The sequence below is a fragment of the Lichenostomus cassidix genome, chromosome 12 (genome assembly GCF_008360975.1).
Source record: "Lichenostomus cassidix isolate B80296 chromosome 12, HeHo_3.0, whole genome shotgun sequence".
NCBI lineage: Eukaryota > Metazoa > Chordata > Aves > Passeriformes > Meliphagidae > Lichenostomus > Lichenostomus cassidix.
In genome coordinates, this window is record NC_139493.1 from 9066540 (window position 1) to 9086843 (window position 20304).

General features: G+C 41.7%; 1 protein-coding gene across 1 annotated transcript; it reads right to left on the minus strand.

Moving 5' to 3' along the window:
- Nucleotides 1–2993: 2993 nt before the first annotated feature.
- Nucleotides 2994–14168, minus strand: CCDC174 (coiled-coil domain containing 174). Its single transcript, XM_085072549.1, has 11 exons — nt 14015–14168; nt 12485–12589; nt 11465–11565; nt 10501–10559; nt 9396–9576; nt 7828–7923; nt 6799–6935; nt 6308–6402; nt 5921–6068; nt 4987–5121; nt 2994–4167 (listed from the first exon to the last, which is right to left on the minus strand). The coding sequence occupies exons 1-11, from the start codon at nt 14054–14056 to the stop codon at nt 3131–3133; spliced, it is 2136 nt and encodes a 711-aa protein (XP_084928675.1). The 5' UTR covers nt 14057–14168; the 3' UTR covers nt 2994–3130.
- Nucleotides 14169–20304: the final 6136 nt, after the last annotated feature.

Genomic DNA, 20304 nt, shown 5'->3' on the forward strand with positions numbered 1-20304 from the left:
CTGATTATGGAGACTTGAGGGTAGGAATATGGTGTTCCCAAGGTAGGAGTTACAGGGAAAAGCATTTATGCAAAGGGTTTATTGCTGCAGAGTAATAGACTCTGCTCCTGCTGTCAAGGAGGGCAGCTGATGGCTACAGGGAGGGAATGGATTCTGTGCACAGTGAGGCACTTGGGCTGCAGTGGGCAGGAGGGGTGGAGAGGGGGAAACACGGGAGATCTGGTCTCGTACAGCCTGGGCTCCTAAGGAAGAGACCGCAGGTGTTGGCTGTCAGTGCACAGCGTGCTACTAGGAGGGTGCGCTTGTTAAAAAGAGACATTTTTAGAGGGCTAGGGGCGTTACCTCCTTCCTCCTGAAACGCAAGGCTCCGTTTCAGCAGGGCGGGAAGGGCAGGTGCCCTGGACGCCTGGGAGCGGGCGGGGCAGGCCTTTCCGTGCCGTCAGCCCGTGCCGAGGTGCCGAGGGCCGCCGGCGGCGCCCCTGCCGCGGGGCGAGAGCGGGACCGGGACCGGTACGGGGCGGGGATGGGGCGTGGCGCACACGGAGTCCCGCCCTGCCCCGGGCTCTGCCGCCCCCGTGCGGCGGCCGCGGGAATGGCGGGGCAGGGCCCGGTGCTGCCGCTCTGCGCATGCGCAGGTCTCCCGCCGGCCGGTTCCCGCCGCGCCGCAGCCCGAGCGCCGGGATTGCATTGGCACTCCGCCTGCGGCTGAGCCCCGAGGAGCCGAGCCGTGGGCCAGCGGCCCTGAGCTGACACAGCACCAGCCACGGAGCTTGTACCCCGAGTAGCAGCCTCAGCTCACAGCTGATCACACCCCTGCTGCTCTCCATGAATCAACCGTTGGTGACATTGAGACAATTCACACAGAGGTGTAGGACAAAGCCGCCATGGATACGGAACAGGGACTGGATCTGGGAACAGTGAAAGCAACACAAGCGACCACTGGTACCTCTTGGGGCAGATTTCCAACACACGAAGCACAACTAGAGTGTGCTCCGAGTGAGATCACAAGCTGGCTTTACTTCACTTTCCTCAGTCACACACTGATGGTGGAACATCCTTACTCACATCGCCCATCTCCATCCTCATTTCCACTGGTGTCCAAGTAGGTAACCTGGGAGCATGGTTTAAATGAGGAGGAAGAGGAACAGGGAGACAACAGGCTCCAAAATATGAGAGAAGTAAAACTTTGGCAGTGTATCAATAAGGAATTGTTTGCCCAAGGAATTACTGAATGAAATGAATGAGGTTGCTGATCCCAGCCAAGCTGACTTGAGGTGGTCTGAGGGGAGGACAGTGAACAGAGATGTGTGCTCCACAGCATGAGACAATATGCAAAAAGCATTTCAGCCAACAAGCAAGACAAGAGGGAAGGAGACCAAATGGCAAAGTGACAGATCACTGCAGTGGGAAAGCTGTTCTCAATAGGCTTAACTTTAATGTAGGCACTGAACTGGCCTCCTGGCCAAGAGTCCTCCTGTTTAATATTAGGCTGTGGAAATGAAGCTGAACAAAGGAACACTTTGACTGTATCTTTTTACATAACACTATGTAATAAATGGCATTTCATTCCTTACTGCAGCTCCAGCTCAATGTTAAACTAATGCAAAGACAATATAACTCCTAAATCACAGATATACATAAAAGTGTCACAGTCTGAAGTGTACAGAAATAACAAAGTCCAAAAGGCAGTAGGAAAGGGATGTCAATTAAAATAGCAGCAAAATAGACACAAATATTCTTTGAAGGTAAATCCACTGAAGGATACAATTGCCATAATCAATTCAAGCTAAGCTCTACTGTTTGAAAAGACTTTGCCCACTCTTTATAGTTAGTTCAGCTCCAAGAAATCATACCCTGCTCTGAATGGCTTCCAGATACTCATTCTGTAAGGTCTTAGAAGAGGAAACTTCTCTAGTGTAAGTCAGGCAGCCTGGAAAACTGGGTGTGACCTTCTCTAACATGCTTTGCATTCTCATTTTCTTCAAAATGGGGACAGTGGTATCATCTTACTTCAGAATAATATTCTGAGGTTCAATTAATAAATAATTTTATGTACTATTCCTGCTCTGCAAATTCCAGTGCAAAAGCCAGAGATGTAGGAGCTGTGGTTAAATCAGAATTTGAGGACAGAACGTGTTCTTCTTTCAGTCACACTGCACATCTTGCTGTTCACCAGGCTTGCAGAGCAGCCTGAGATCTGACTGAAGCACACAAGAGAAGCACATCAGCTTTGTCTCTTTGGCCAGTTCACTGTTGCATTCAAATGGTCACTATTTTGACTTCATCTCTGCCATTTAACAATCGATGCAACTGACCACTCAAACCTGCTTTTCTAGGTCTTATCCTTGTATTAGCCTTTAAAATACAAGTGGAGTGATCTAAATTACCTTCAGAAATAAAAATCTTCTACATGGCAAGTAAGTGTTCTCATTTACAAAGATTCTGAAATAAGTTTGGTACAGGTTGGTCTGCTTTTATATTTAGTGACTAAGAAAAACACACTTGGAGAATTATGAGAGGATTTTCTAAACCAGTAAGACAGTAATTTCAGGTGTCAAGGCTTCTGCTTCAGTGAAGTGTTTATTTTCAGCCTAACCATCACCTGCAATATTTCCACTGCAAAATGGTGCACAGAATTATGAGCTAATACAGACCTCAGGAATGCAGAGGCCATGTGAACTACCACTGCTCACTAGATGATATTCTGCACTTCCAAAATGCAGGACATTAAGTAAGGAACAAAATCATTCTGAAATTGGCAGCAGAGGATCTACCATTTCCATACTGTTTCTATGGATGTCACTGAACTTGTAGTACCTCCAAACCAGAAGCCAGCTGGGAGCAACTGACTAAAGGAGTTTACCTCTTGAAAGCAAATCATTAATATACCCTTAAATTCAGGTGTAAGTGTCAAAGAGTTAAATTTTAGTATAGAGGTAAGAATAAAAAAACCCAACCAACAGGACAAAAGTAGAGCTGTGATGTAAAACAGCTTAGGTGTTCAGGAGATTTATTTTGATCTACTGGCAGAAACTTATTTTTCCCATTTGTGGGAAAATAATATTCTGCCAAGGACATAATTATATTTCAGTTCCTTAGATCATGGTTCTTGCTTATCCTTTGGCTCAGCTCAAGTCACTTGTCTGTAATAAGACAGCATATCATCTAAACTTTGGTAAAGTGGTTCCTGATTTGGAGTGTCACTGCTGTCGGTCTGCACAGGAGGTGCCACATCCTGAGTGCTGCAGCCACTGGCCTGCGTTCCTGGTGGCACATCCTGGGTGCTGCTGCTACAGCTGTCTGTTCCTGGTGGCATTTCTTGGGTGCTGCAGCCACAGGTGTGTGTTCCTGGTGGAACATCTTGGCTGCTGCATCCACAAGCGTGTATTCCTGGTGGAACATCTTGGCTACTGCAGTCACAGACCTGGGTTCCTGGTGGCACATCCTGAGCACTGCAGCCACAGGTCTGCATTGCTGGTGGCACACCCTGGGTGCTGCATCCACAGGTCTGCATGCCTGGTGGCACATCCTGAGCACTGCATCCACAGGCCTGCATTCCGGGTGGCACGTCCTGGGTGCCATAGCCATAAGCCTGCATTGCAAAGGGCATCTCAGGGGTGCCATAGCCGTATCCGTGCATTGGTGGCACCATTCCTGGTGCTCCATAGCCATAAGCCTGCACTGGGAATGGCACCTCGGGAGCGCCATAGCCATAGGCTGGCATGGGTGGTGGCACACGCCTGGCCCCATAGCCATAACCCCGCAGTGGTGGTGGCACACCTCGGGCACCATAGCCGTAAGCCTGTGCTGGTGGCACCATGTCCTCATCATCACTGCTGTCATCCTCCGCTGATGACACCCCCTGAGTGTCACGGCCAGTGGATTTTGCTGACGCTGGCTTATCTGGAATGTTGCTGTTGGAAGCCTGTGCTGATGGTGGCACATCTCCAGCGCTGCTGCTGCTGCCCTGCACTAATGGCCTCTCTTGGTCTTGTGCTCTCTCTGTTTCCAGTTTTTCAGAGGAGGTTTCAGAAATGTTCAAATTCCGACTTCGGTAACTGTCATCTTTCTTTTGTCCCAAAAAGTAATCAGAAGGTGGTGCAAATTCTGGGTCTCGCTCATCTCTAAGTTCTTCCTGTTTCTTTTCCCATTGTCCAAACATGAGTTCTGTTAGAAACAGGAAAATGGTGCATTTAGCATAGATTTCAGGGTCTGAAGGTCAGTCAGAAAGAAGGGATAAAGATTTATTTATTGGATCTGAAAGTCTGGGGTTTTAAGGAAATCACAAAGTTTCCCCTCAGAGTGATGTTCATTACCAGCACACAGAGACTGTGAAAACTAAAAAGAATCTGGAAATGTCAGTACTGAACAGAAGAGGAGCAGTGCTCTTACAGGAGTACTAAAGAAGATGAGCATTTATGTGCTTAGCCTATTCCTTGTTTGCTTTTACTCAGAGGTCAGGCATCGGACAAGGAGAATGCACATGAGCTTAGATTAATAGTGCAAAATGAGTTAATTGGTTTGGAAAGGATCTAGATGACAGCCATCACTTTGTGACAAGGAAGATACTACAAAATGGGACACGGGCATTTAAGTGGTCTCTGCTTGCATCACATTTTAGTATCGTGCTGTACCTGTTTGTGTGATACATCCTGCTATCAGGTAGCACAAACCACAGAAATACAGCAAGAAAAGATCACACTGTACATCTTCAGAACTACAGAATTTGTCATTCTGTCAACCTGTATGGATCATCCAGAAATGCAATAGCTCATATAGAAGAAAAAATTATGGGGATATTATGGCAGCTACTGGCACTAAGGAATCCTTGTCAGTCACTGCCGTGGACACTGGAGAGTCATCAGTACCAAGGCAGAAAGGATTTCAGTGCTTCTCAGTCTTACCATACTTCATCACAAAACAGAAATGGAAGTAGCAGCATGTATGTTGTTACCCAACAATGTTTCTGAATCTAGATTTCCTTACCTTTGCCCTTATCCCACTCTCGGACATAAGGCACTCCAGGCTTTGTATCTCTCCTCTCCTGGATGACAACCTCTACCTTCCTACTTGCTGCAATAACTCTTGGAGGTTCTGGTTCCTCGGCAGCAGCTTTCACCTCTGTATTACAGGAAGATATAGTAGGGATTGCCAGTTATGGAATAAAATCTATATGAGCGTCACAGGTAAAAGTAAGAATATTTATTTCCATATATCCTCAATAGGAACAGCATCTCCATTTCATTTATTGGAGAAAACAATTTGCATTCTTATTCTTCCGAACAACCATAATAGTGTGCAGTGGCATGATGCTGTTCTTCATTTCCAAAACATTTCACAGTTAATAATTTGCATGGAATTTTGACACAGTGAAACACTACCTACATTTCACAGTGGGAGACAGACAGTACAAGTTGGCTATCAATGTCATAAGGGAGACAGCACAGAGATAGGATTAGAACTCAAATTCATTATTTGAAATCCTAGAGTCAGCTGTATCTCCGATTTACAGAGTGCACTGACACTGTTACAGTGTATACTGTATGATATCAAAATTGACTTCTTATTACTTCTTATTATACCTCATCTTAATAAAAGAAAAAGCCAGTACAATGTCAGCAGCTCTAAGCTCAACCTGCATAATTAACCCATGTAATTCCTGCTGTCAGGGGTGAACAAAAAAAACCCCCTACAATCAACACATTGTATTTCTACCTGCAATATTAAGCTATTTCTGCTATGATTTTATATTTACGCACAATTACTTCAACTCTCACTATCCTAACGGTTTGCTAATTGTATCTGTAGAACACACAATACCAATATATTGAATGTCCAAACATAAATATGTCTGCCTGTCCATACATCAAGAACAAGGTGAAATAACAAGTATTTAACTTAAAAAGGCAGAAGACCATACCTCCTTTCTCCAGTTTTTCTGCCTCTTCCTCTAATCCAGCTTCCCTTAACTTTTTAATCTTCCGTGCTCGAAGTTTGGACAGCCTTGCATCTAGAGCTGCCTTCCTCTTCTCCTTCAGCTGTTCACGTTTATTTCTCTGATCAAGTGTCTTAACAGCAAAGAAAAACATGAATTAATCTTTCTTTGTTATTACAAACAAGTACATATCTTCCTTAACAAAACAACTAAAAGCAATTCTAATCCAGTAGCAGGTTTCAACAGGAGAAAAGAAGCCAGATTTCTCTGGAGTCAAGCATCACCTAATATAATGTTCATACAACAAGCCAAAGACAGTAACCACTGAAACCATGCTGCCCTCACAGGCCAGTTTGCTCTTTACTCTCATACCTGCTCCCTCAGCATATCCAGGGTTGCCCGTTGTTTATGCCTGAGCTCTTGGTCCCGAGAAAAGGCAAAGTAACCAACACCAAGCTGCCTGGCCTCTGAAAAGGAGAAAAACAATAAATTTAAATTATATTCAGTTTATACAGGCCCCAGGCACTCTGTTTTCAGGCATGGAATTATTCCTAACAACATACACTGTGTTAGTTTTAGATAGCTAATAAAGGCTTGTTTCAGGTGATACATAGAGTGAAGCTTCCTGAAGGAGAACACAGGAGGAGGTAGAGAAATTTGGAAGAGATATATGAGAAAAATACAATTTGAAGAAAAAGTAAATCTAGGCTTATGTGCTTGTAACTTTCAACAGTTACCACCCATGTGGCTTAACACATACCTACACTTTGCCATACAGGCAGAGGAAGTGACTTTCCCCTGCTCCCTCTACAACTGATCTCTGGTGATACAAAGGGTAAGGGATATAAAGTGTGGCAGTGTACCATTTTCTCGAATGTCCTCATAATGGATGGGTCCCATGGGTTTTCTAAGGGCTTCTTCTTCTTCCTTTTCCCACTGCTGTCTCTGAAGTTCTCTTCTCATGTCTTCAGATAACAAAGTATTCCCATCAGGTTCTTGTCTAATTAAAAAAAAATTAGGGATTACAGAGCAGAATTTACCAGTTTCACAGTACCAAACACTACACGTATGATTTGGTCTGATCCACTGCTGCAATCTTCACAAAACACAGATCATTGTAGGCACCACTTGGTGATACAACATTGATGACTGTGGTACATGGTCAAGACAGAAATACAAAGTCACCTCTCAAATAAGGTACTGGTAAAGAATGTTATTAAAAGAAAAATAAAATCACATCCTTTTTCAGAAGCTCTATGAAGTAATTATCAAATCACAGAATGGGAGATGAAATAATCAGTTATTGGCATCTGTGGATATTCTAGCAATCACATACAGGAACATTTCAGATTTAACATAAGAAAATGAAAGGTATTTGAAGTAACAAAAGCTAGGCATTTACCTAGGTATTTGCATTTACCCATGCAAAATCCATGAGATCCATACAAAATATTAATACTCAAATATTCATAAGGAAGTTATTTTAACAGAAGAGCTGGTAAACAGCTGTTTAATGAAAAAGCAAAACCAAACAAATAGAGGTTTAACAAATCCACTTTGAATATCATGAGGAATTTGGAACTGCTAAAAGACTATAATCACTTTCCAGGTTACACAGAACCAGGAATCACTTTCCTGGCATTTTATGGAAGGGGTAATAAAACAAAATTCCTGTAGAAGGATGCCAGTTTTAAAAGATGCAACAAATACCTGAGACTGCTATATCAATTTATTAAAACCTTTCACTGCAAACTATGCAAATATAGAGAAAGCAGTAACATCAACTCTGGATTGAGAAAGGGGTGACAAAGCACAGCCTCTCTTCCTTCTCATTAAAAAAAAACCATGTTAAATACTGAGAGGAACATGCAGCTCCATTAGAGAAACCACACCTTTTCCCTTGAAGCTCCTGATCCATTTTAAGTAGACTTGGCAAATCCTTCTTCATACAGCGTCTAGATCGGCCCAGGAAATCGACATAATCAACCCTGTAGTGAAAGAAACAGAAATTTGATTCAAAACTTCTATATGCAGATTTACAGAAGTCTTAACCAAAAGAGAGAAGCAGTAACACTTTCCAAAGAGTATTCATCACCTCTCAGCCTGTGACAGCTGCTTCTGCTTTTCACTTAACTCACTTGCAGGGTTAAGAGGACAGTTCTGAATGGGGCATATGACAGTTCTATCAGACATTTATTTAATCTCCCTTTGAGCCCCCTGTTCTACTTGGCAATAAAACAGTGTAAAAAATGTTCAAAAGTAGCAATGTCACACAGTTTTCACAACAAAATAGAACTCAGCCTACTGCTAACTTCCCATGGTGAAGATAATGACGCAGCATTGACTTCTCGTGGATATGAAATTGCTACAATAGATTTCAATTATCAGTCTAAAGGCCATTCAGAATAGGTTGATAGTGTGCATTCAACTGGCATAACAAAGGCTGACTAATACACAAGCAAAATGTTCCTTTGAAGCTATTGTACTTCTTAACTCAATTCTTATAGAACTAGAAAGTTTTACCGTTTTTGAATACAGTTTTAATGTTTTACAGTTGTTGAAAAAGCTCTTAAGAGCTACATTTATTGTCCTGTAATGCATAAAGTTCTTTAGCATCAAGCTGCTTCAATTATCCCATTCTAAAGAATATTACATCTGAAAAAGTATGACTAGCAATCTAGCTCCCAAACTCCAGACTTAAAGATCTGTGCTTTTACTAAATCTTTTACATGGTTTGTAATGAAATCTGCAGTTTAGCATTTGAAGAATGGGGGTGCTGTTTTGTATTGGTTTTTACTGATTACCAGAAGTAAAATGTCTTGCTCTCTAAGCATTTTAAACAAATGAGCAAGGAAAACTTTTAGTCAGGACCTTTTTCACAATTATTCCTAATGTCTCGGATGAAAAACTAGTTACTTGGAATGACACAGAAAACTGTTAGAGACTATTTGCTGTGCTGCTGCTAAATGGTGGAAGAAATGCTGAAAATCATGTTCTTATTTCAATCAGTTTCTCTCCTTTAAGAAGAGGTTATACAATGAAATGACTGCTAATTTTCTAAGTGACACACAATTAAAGAAGGGAAGATAAATACCATAAAACCCCCAAATTTTGCTAACATACATTTCAGTTCAGTACATCAAAGCATAAAATTGTACCAATACTATGATGACAACCTGCATAAACTATGCAAGAAACTGAGAGAGGCTATTATATTGTCTCCCCTATAATAAATTGCCCTGATTGCAATTTCTCAAAATCCTGGATGTAGATTCTAATGCAGTATTACCTAAGTGAAAAGGAAAGTGACATGAAGGACTGTTGACACCTCCTTGTCATGGTGTAATATTACATAAAAAACCAAATGTGCCACTTCACACACTTTGGAAAATTTATTTTCTCATGCAATTGCCAAGAACCAGAGTAGTCAGGACAGCTGAACCCAATCAGTAGCACCAACCATTCCTCATCTGGGTCCTCTGGTGGTGGAATGTCTGCTTCAAGTTGAGTTTCCTCCTCATCTGTGTCTCTTTCTGAAGTCTTCCCAGCAGCTTCGCTCTGATGCAGCTCCTGTACTTCATGCTGTTTGTCTATGATCTTCTGAGTGAAATCCACCAGGTACAAATCCTCAGTTTCTTCATCTAAGGCAGAAAATCAATTCTTAGAGACCAGCCATGAAAAGAACAGAACTGAGCACAAAATCAATACCAAATAGCTGCAATCAGCTTTTCAGCTGCCAGAAATGCCCTTGACCACACTATAGGGGAGTATTTAAATCTCATTCAGTGCCAAACAAAGCCAGAGCTATCAACTGGCTCCACAGTGATAATGTCTGTTTCTGAATCGAAGTTTCAGGGCATTGTGTGCAGTACAGAAAAGGCTTCATTCTTTGCAGCAAAACATTCTCTGCTCATTAACTATTTCAGAAGCAAAGCATTTGTCATGTAACAGCTCAAACACTTTTTTGATGCTTAATATTTCCTATGTTGGTAGGAGCTAAGCATTCATGAGGGTAATTTTTTAGAAAAGTAGAGGAAAGTGGTGGAGTCATGCAGACAAAGATGGACACCAGTAAAGAAAACAGATTAATTGCAAGGAGATTTGTATTTTATTTTAATAATCACTTTTTGCAAGGGACTGGATGTGTGAGAGAAGGAAGGGACAGATTCTCTAAGTCTATTAGCTGCATGACTGGCATTCACATATAGACCAGCCAGACTCCTCTCCTGATCCTCTCCTACTTATAAAGATACAAGAATTAGAATGCAGGACAGAATATCAGCAATGCAATCCAAAGATTGCACAATGGAGAACAAATTATTTTAGTTTAAATTCTAAGATACTGTATTGAAAAAACAGAATATCGTCCACCCACTTAATGAATGAGTGAAACAAACCCCTAGTGCTTTACTAGCTCAGGCTGTCCTTCAAAAGTAATTTTATTTTCACTAGCAAATATATTTTTTCTCCCTTTCAAAGCAGAATAAACCATGTCAATCACTTTGTATAATAACTCCAAGAATTTATACATACATAAATACTCATTTTGGAATCGTATTGTTTACCTGGGAAGTCTCCTTTTGTCATTTTCTCATACAGTTTTGCTTTCTCTTCCAGCTTCTTCCTGAAAAAGAAAAAAAAAGGTTAACATTGCATTCCCACCAATTCTAAGCACAGTTTAAAGTGACCAATTTAGCCTTTGATACATGGAACAGGAAAATACTGGGAGTGCTTGAGATGCCTATTAGAAGCTGACTTATGCCTGGCTTTTGTTTTGAACCTTCACTAGCATTTCTGAAGATACTCTGTTATTCAATTCCAGAATTTATACTGAAAACAATTTTAGTGAAGTTACACAATTAAACTTAAATGTTATTTGTCAAACAGGCAGAAACATGATGTTACAAAAATTCCACCTTTATCTAAGTACTATGATGTGTCAGAAAAATACTGAAAGCAGAACCATTATCTACACCAGTTTTAGTGTTTAAAAAGACAGTTTTACAGGGAAAAAAACCCACAAAGTTACACTTAATCTTAGAAACTGAAGAGAAAACCATAGCTGATTTCTGGAATTTCAAAGAGCAAGGAACTGCTTACAGAAAAACAGCAAATGGTTTATAAACGGTATTTTCAACATATATTTTTTGTACAACCACTCCATTTAGAAAATGAGGTAATTCTTAGAAAAATGTAAGCCATTTTCTGTCAAGCCCAAGAAACACTTTGCTGTAGAATTCTAACATGTCACTGTCCTGGCTGGTAATTTTAAAGATGACTTTAAAAAAAAAAAAATCACTACCCTGACATTTAGACAGCTGTGATAACACGAGGACATGCGAGCACGACACTGCTGGGATGCAGTTTGTACACTACTGGTAAAAAGTGTGGAATCGATACTGGTCTTACTGGTAGGTCTAATGAGAACTGCTTGTCCAAAAATGTGCATAACTTCTTTCTGTGCTTTTCTATACACCCAAACAACCAAATTCTCCAAAGCATTCCTTTCTTACACAGCCTAAGAGCTACCTTGATTTATCCAATATGTCCTGATCTTCTGCCTTCTGCTCAACATCTTTCGCGGCTCGATTTACAACTCCTGTGTTCTGTTTGGTCCAGATACTTGGTTTCTGTGGAGGTCAATTTTGTAACAACAAACAAGTAATTGAAAATATTGAACTGGTAACGATTAAAAAAAATATTTCAACGCCTTAATGCAAACGTTGCAAATCAATAATGAACGACTTTTTTGTTTGACTTGAGACTGTCCCTGTGCTGTAGGATACAGCAGGTGTGTCCTAAAGTAACATAGGCTGCAGGATGGTGCAGTTGTTAAGGGCAGGCTGAGAAGCTAAATAACCCAAAGACACACAGAAATCAGACAAAATTCTGGCAAAGATGTTGAGGTTAAAAAAAACCAGATCATACAATCTTGCTTATTAAATATGTACTAACATAGCTACAAATTGTTTCTATTCTCTATTACCTCCGTTTTAGACACAAGATACAATCAGTTGGCCTGTCTGCAGCACAACACTGTAAATGCTACATGTGCTTCAAATATGGCAGGAACAGCACATTCTGCTTCTAGAAAGCTACAGAATGAACAAAACCCAAAGTGCAGTAAAGAGCAAAACGAGAGATAATTCTGTATTCATTACTGTACACCACAAACAGATAGCAGAACATTTATCGAGGAAGTTCAGTGACTCTGGAAGAATCTCTCATCCTCCATCCTGCAGCAATATGCAAACTCCTCAAAAAAAAAAAAAGAAAAGAAAAAGAAACAACTTTTCCTATAATTAAAAGGTGTGGATCCTCGGGGAATGAAGATTAAGTGGGGATTTAGATAGGCATAAGCCCAAAACTAAGCTTTCTGCTGTGCACAGGAATCTCACATGGAAATGAACTTTAAAGAACATTTTCATCATGTACATTTTATATTTGACTAGTAACAGCTCTGAGTATTTACTCTTTATTTAGATTTGAATATTAACTTACTTTAAGGAGAAAAAAATGACAAAAACAACGATGGAAGATTATTTCTACCTTATTAGAGGTTCTGGGCTTTGCAAAGACTCCGGCATCTTTCAACAGCTTTTCCTTCTTGAACTGCTCTTGCTTTCTGAAGAGTTCAGCTTTGAGATCTACCAGCTACATCACCAGCAAAACAACACATAAATAACAGATCACATGTACAGGTATCAGTTACTGTAATAAATAACTGCATCTATAGGAAAACAATAATTTATAGTTCTATGAGCATTTGATTGCATTTTTATGTGGAATTTTGAGGCACTGATCTGATCACCAAGATCACTCTTTACAGCAAACAAAATAAGAAAACACTCATGTGTTTTATATGTTTATGTGCAAATTATGATTAGGGATTAAAACAATCCCCAAAGATATCCTTGATCCTTTGCTGCACAATAAGAGTGGCATAGCTCCATCTAGATTTTACCAGCCTTCCAATGGAAAACAAATAGAGAAGGTATAATGAAAAACACTACTGAATATGAAAAGGGAACTTTTAACCATTAGGTAATTAATAAAATCCTGCCTCAGAAAAGAACTGATAAAAGTTTGCTATCATAAAATATACATTGTTTCCCAATGCTTTATATACTGTTTAATAGATTTAGATTGTCTTTCTTCTTCTTATGTATTCATTAAAAAAAAAAATAGCACTGCTTCTGTGACCAAGGTCCAGCTCAGCTTTTATTAAGAGATATCATCATCAGGGGTGATATCTAGGAATTACAAAACTAGTCTGGAAGAGGATATTGTGCCACTTTCCCAGCAAATCCTCCAGAAGACAAATTTCACAGATGTACATTAAATCAGGAAAGTGGAAGACTTTGGTATTAATATTTGTCTTAAGCACTGAATCATTTGCTTTTTTGGCCCCTGGGACAACGATACACAGTACTGTAAAATCACCCTTTTTCCCTTCTGCTTAGAGGTGATCATCCAAAAATTCAATCAAAAATTGAGTATGCACAACCCACAATTTACGTTAACTATTTACATAACTCTTCATCTCAAGTGTTTGGCGGCATCTCTTGGGAGCGTCCTGGAGAGCAGGGAGGGGCAGCACCTCACCATCCCTAAGGCTGGGAGACAAATCTGCCACAGCATGGACCTCCTGCTCCTTAGTAAAAACCAGGAAATAAACTCACATTTCTCTCTCATGCCTTAATTTTATCATTACATCATGAATGCGGGCAAATCCCGCCCTGGCAGACTCGGGTCTGGTGTGTGCCTGGCCGGGAAGGTGAGGGGACAGAACCCCAGAGCCGAGATGTGACACACCACAGCCCTGTAACCCAGCATGTGCTGCAGTGGCTGCCCACGGCAGTGGTGTTGAGGCGAGGGCACAGCACAGCAGCCCCACACCTCCCCGGTGCGCTGCTTTCCCTGAAGCGATGCCACCAGCGCACCCTCGAGCCGCACGGCCTGCGCCGGCCAGGCCCGCCTCGTCTGCGGGAGCCCCGCGGCTCAGCTCACTTCACAGCCCTACAAGCGTCCTGGGGAGGCGGAGCGGCTCGTTTTGCCTCTCCCCGTTCGGTCACTCACCGAGGACGCGGCCACGTCCAGCGGCTTTTTCCGGCGGTCCATGGCGGACCCGGCCCGGCCCGCCTCCTGCCCCGCCGCGCGGCCTTGCCGTAAAGCGCGGCGGAAGTGCGGCACTATCGCGACAGTGCCCGTGAGGGAGGGCGGGCTCTCCCCGCCGCCATGTTGGGGAGGTCGGAGGAGGTCGGGGCGCGGCCCGGCGGGGTGTGGCGGGGCGGAGCGCTCTCGGCCGCGGTTCCCCTGGCTTTCGGTGATCCCTGTGATCAAACTGAGCTCGAAAATGAGCGTTTCTGGCACGTCCGGGACAAATCCCTCAGGCATCCTACCGGCCGTGTCGCTGTGCAGCCGCAGGGCTGGAGCCGCGCTGTGGCAGCGCTGAGTGAGGCGCTCTGGGCTGGGCGCGGCTGCCGCCAGAAACTGGCAGATCGGCCCAGAGCTGGAGTGGGGATAAATGGAGAAGCACATGGTTCAAACGTGTCATCCGTGTTGAGCCGCATGTGGGCTCTGGTGTGAGCACCGAGTCACGGACAGGCCAGGTGTTGCTGTTTTTGGTTCTCGTCTGTGCGCAGTGGGGAGCTGTGGTGACCCACAGAAAGGTAACTCACTGATCAGCAGAACTTCACACTATTTATGCATCTTAACAAACAAAGGCATCAGCATTCGTTGGTTGCAAATTACTCAACCTCCCCTATTTGCTGTGTCTATATCTTGTTTTTCCTGCTAATTAGTCTGCAGGCACAGTTCTTCCCTCTGTTTGAGTCTGGGGTGCATTTTGAGCATGTGGTCATGATTTCCTACTGCCTGAATCACCTTTCCCCAGGTACTGCTCAGTTCTGACTTTGCCCTTGGTGCCTCTCATCCAGACAGCCCATTCATTTTGGGATTGTCTTCTCTCTTCCTTAAAACAACAGGTTAGCCAAACATATGATACTCACAATGCAATTGTTTAATCCTAACTGTCCACCTATAGCTACTGATTAACACCTAAAAGAAAATTGCACAGTTTGATTCAATTCCCTATCAAAACCTTGAGAGCCTCAAAACTTGAGGGGTTTGGTATCATCAACAGAAAAAGAAACAATCATCAAAAAACAAACCACACAAAAAAACCCTGAATAAAGCCCAGAAAAAAACCCAAACCAACCAACCAAACCTAAAACCCTCTTTCCCTCCTTAGTTGATGAGTGCCACAGAAATGAGACCTGAACATAACAGCCAAGTACAAACCCACCTATGTGTGCTGGATCCAGCTCTGTAACCCCAGGGAGGAGCACAGGTGCTCTTGGGGAGTGAGATTCAGAGTTATACTGGGTAGCTCTTTATATCCTTCTTCATCCCCATGAAGAAAAAGGACTGACTGATAGTTTTTAATTGAAATACCGAAGATCATACTAATCTGTGGTTGCAAGAAGAAGCTTGTCATTAATAAAGTGGAAGAAATATAGGGTGCTCTGATGTTGCTTGGCAGTATGACAGCTGATAGAAGCACCAGATACAGTTCTTTCTGAGAAATGCATTGCTTTTGTGTTTGGAAACCTGGGTCAGGTCCGTGTTTAATAGTTTATGGACACACAATTGCAAAACTGACAGAGATACTGAGCTGCTAAGAAAGCTACACCTGTATTCCAGGGAGTGTGAAGTGTCCAATTGAGAAAGAGCTATTTCTGGCCCCAGTGAAGCTGTCTTGGTTTTAGCTTTTTAGAAGGGCAATTGGTGAGAGACATCAGATACAGAGAAGTATTAGCAGGTCATATTAGAGCCATAAGGTATTTTGATCTGTAATGGAAGAAGAGAAATGAGCATTACTGAAAAATAGGACAAAGAAACGAAAACATCTGTGCTGTTCTAATTAAATCACACTTCAACAAATCATTTATTGTTTCCTGTTCAAACCTCACCTAGCAACAACACTGAGGAAAAAAACCAGTCCAAACCCAGGCCAGGATTGACTCTTAGAATGTTCCTTTCTAGTTGAGGGTCATGATCGTGTTTGTAAGGAAAATCTGTGCTACATGACAGGATGTGGAAAAAGGAATTAAGCCTAGAAATTTCAAGGTGGTTCGTGCTGCTGTGAGGACTGCAGAGCTGGCACTTCTGTGCTTGCAAGAAGCAGTAGATTGTTCTGTGGGTAGCAGAGGTCTGGCTAGGCATGCCTGGATTGGGAATGAGTCAGTCACTGCTGCTGTATAGAACCCAGAGGTGTGTGCAATGAGGGAACATTTAGCTCACGTTCTCTCTCGTGTAGCATCCGCAGGCAGGGAAAACAAGGACCAGGACAGAGGGGGGCACTGCTCCTGCCGGAGCCGCGGGGTTGCTCTGCTGCCAGGCTCCCCGGGTTTGGGATTCGGCACGGAGAGCACAGCCGGACCGATGGCTTTGGGAGCACCGTGTGTCGGTTCAGTGCTTTAGGATTTACAGCCTAAGAACTGACAAGCTTTCACACATATGGTTCTCTCAGAAAGGCTCTGTGTCGATCCTAACCTGTGAAGGGCTATTCTGTGCATTTTTTTTTTTAAATCCAGCCCACAGGAATTCATAAAATGCCAGTGAGCAAGGAATAAGAACACTTCAAGTTGTTAAGCAAAATCAGCTTAACATAAAGAAATGAGGTGGGGAATAGGAGGAATCTGTCTTTGTGTACAGTAGAGGCTCAGTGTGGCTGTGCTGTGCTTATTTCTTATCAGGAATTTGTGAAAGCTATATAAACTACCATGTCTGATCTCAGACTGCTGATAGCCCTGAATTCCTGGAGAATAATTGATTCAGCACTTCCAATTAGTATGCTGCTCATTTTAGCATGAGTCCTAATTGTGTTTATTTCCACAAGCTGCATCAACACAAAAAGCTTGTTTATTGTTTTTGAGGAAGATTGGGGATCACAGTGGATTTTGTATGAAACAGTGGCATTTCACTGTCTTGTAAAATTGGTGAGAGATAGTGCACAAACTTGAAATGAACCAGTTGCAAAGCTTTGGTGTGGATTTCTTCTACATCCCCCTACCAAAATTTACAGGAGCCCCAGACCAAATGATATTGATGTTTGGAGGTTTTCTTCTTTCAAGACTCATTCTCTTACCTCAGGCACTAAGGTTTCATCCTACCCTAAGGCCTTGATATTCTATCCTTCCACATTTTGGCTTTAAGATTAAATTAAAATGTGAGCAAATAACAGCTGGACATTTTGGGAGATAAGCCCTAGAGCTAGGGCACTGTGTCCTCACACACTTTTGGAGTCACTTGATATAAGACAACTCATCCATATTTCTGTAAGGGGTGGACAAATTCCTTCTGATTTTCTTTTTAGCTTTTTCCAGGCTCTTCATCTCAGAAGTTATCATATGAAAGAATTTGTGTTATGTCAACAAAAACCTTTTTTAAAACAGAGCAAGATATTTTTTTGTTTGCTTTCATAGTTTGCATAATCTTGGTTAGCCAGAGTATTGTTTTGTGGAATTTGTGTGTTTTAGTGTGTGTGAGGCCAAAAATGACTGTGGCACAAGAAAAGCTGTTTGCAAACTAATTCTTGCTGCATCAGAGATCCAGAAGTGTCTCTTTCTTTCCCAGAAAAGATTACATCTCTTCCCAAAATCTAGTCCCCGCATATATTTTTTTACTTAATTTTCTGTATTTTCCTATGGGCAGCTGATGCATGCTCTAGACTTTTGTATTTTTGCATTGTATTTTCAGATATGTGCAATTGCTGTAGCAAAACAGACAAGCAAAAAAAGAAATCAAAAACACTTTGGTAGACAATCTAGATGGACACTATAGATTTTTTTCCAGGAAGACTAAAATTTAGAATCATTTGGGTAGGTAATTGGCAGGTGTGCAGACTAGGAGAAAAAGCCCCTAAAACAATGGTAATTATTTAATAAATTCTTGAGTTCTTTTGCATGATCCTAGTCAGACAGTCAAAACCAGAAGTGGCACATAATAAGTGTGTAACTGGCATGTGTGTGGCTCTGGTTTTTTGCCTCTTGGGTCACAAGCTGCAATGCCAGATTGCTTTTGTTCTATCTTATTTTTGCTTGCAAACTAAAAGTTGGTTAAAAAAAAAGGTAAAAAAAACCCCAACTGGTGGTGACAATGTTAAGTTGAATTGAGATATAAAGGAGCCTTGTCTTGTTCTATGAGAAACTATATTTTATGTGCAGTTTTATAATGCACTTTAAATCATATCGTGTCAACAGTGTTGTCCTCTCTTCTCTTTTTGTATGTGTTATGAGAGAGGGAGTGCTGTTATGTGCTACTTGTATAGAAATTGTAATTCCTCTCAAATACAGCTTGAAAGTAGGGATTTCCTAAGAGCATCCAACAGCTTCGATCAGAAATAGGCTTAATGTCATCTTGCAACAGAATCTGTAGGAGTGACATAGTTACTGCAACCAGAATTAGCTTAGAAAACTGTCATTGATAGCCATGATATTTTCAGAATACATTTTAGCAAGCTTTGCTGCAATTGGTTGTAGTGACCCTTCCTCCTTTGGGAATATCTGCATATCCTTAAGTCTGATGGACGTAAGAAAAATAATTCTTATTATCGTGTGAGTTCAAAAGATGAATATGTTCTTCACTATTTTTCTGTACTAAGAGATAACAATAGACATATTTTCTAAACTGGGGATGTAAAAAAGAAATTTCCAAAGGAAATTTGCTTATCAATTTCATTGGTGGGTGGCTGTGGATATTTTCATCCCTTGAACAGGAATCTAATTGATTGGACTGCATGTGTTGTCTGTAGTTTCTGTGTGGTTGGCATAAAAGACAAGCATGCCCTTTAAGGAATTGCTCAACTCCTTGAGATATACCCATTCATTTGTCCACCCTTCTTTCACCATCTGCTTCTTCCACTGTGGACATGCGAAGTTGCTCCATCCCTGCAGCAAAATGTAGCCTGGATGGTTTGCAGTCAGGCTTTTGCATGAAGCAGGGTTTTCCTGCCTTTGCAAGCACAGATGGACTTGCCTCTTTGTCAAGGTGTAGCCCTGTAAAGAAGCTGGGTTTTGTATTCCAGCTGCACATCTGCAAACTCCTTCAAGACACTACAGACTTGTATTTCTTTGTCTCTAGGTCTAGGATGCCGGGCTGGAGGAAGTGCCTTGTTTTTTGTCTGTGGAGAATGCAGGACAGAGGTAAGGCAAGAGGGGAATACAACAGAAAGGGGATGCCCCTATAATCAAGGGGATGCTCGTGGGAGGGGGTTGGGTTCAATACTCCTTTTTCTGCTCATTGATATTGTTAAAGCTGCAGGATCCATCCCAAAACTTGTGACTTTTTATTTAAAAGAAACAAACCCACAGTGTAGCTTTCCCATAAGAAAACACATTTTTACCTTGAATTCTGTTCTCCTTCCAAAGTGCTGGTCCAGATGCTGCTAGTGAATGCTGCTTTGCTTACAGCTCTGTCTTTAATCTAAAGCTGGCCTAACAGATAGAGCTTTTACAGTGGTAAAGTTATGTCTATTAAAAGGCATCTACCAGAGCATAACATCTGGGAACTCTAAAGCTCATGTACCTACTTTACAGTCTGTTTTTCTTTTAAAGAAAACACTGGGCTGTTGATTGTATCAGGTACAGGGAACACATGCTCAGTGTAGCTATAGCTTTCCAAAGAGGCTACTTTCTAGCTGTGAGTTTAAACCCTGTTATTTATGTTCATTTAGTGTCACAACGATGATGTAAGTCATATTTATATCCCTTCTTGTAAAATGCTTCTGTTTATATCCTGCTGTTTAGCTGAATTATTTTAAACCAGCAGGCTCATGGCAGCAGATTCAGTTTTCTGACATGGTGGCAGAAATCTGGGTCCTGTAGCACATTACTAGGCTACTTTGGAGGAGGGGAAATAATTTATATTTACTAGTCTTTGCACAATAATGTTGAATTGCAGTTGATGCATTTTTGACATTTATTGAATGATGCCATTAAAATCTGAACAGGGTGGGATTTCAGTTCAGTACAAGACAGAATGCTAGAAATCTCTAGCCTGAGGTTTTTCATTTGTCTTCTCACACTAGAAATGCAAAGGATGTGTCTGTTACTGTATACAGTAAGTATATAAGTATATATATATATATATAAATAAAATCTTTGTTCTGTGGTTATGAATGATCTTTGAATTGCACTTTGAGATGCAGACATGAACTTCTGCATGCTTGCTGTTTATGGAGAGTCTAATTCTTGACACTGGGCAGAAGATGGGCTGTCATAATAGAGCAAATTGCAGCTCTCTGTGTGATTTCCTGATGCATTGGAAGGATCAAATCTGCCTACTTGGGCAGGACACATCTCTGG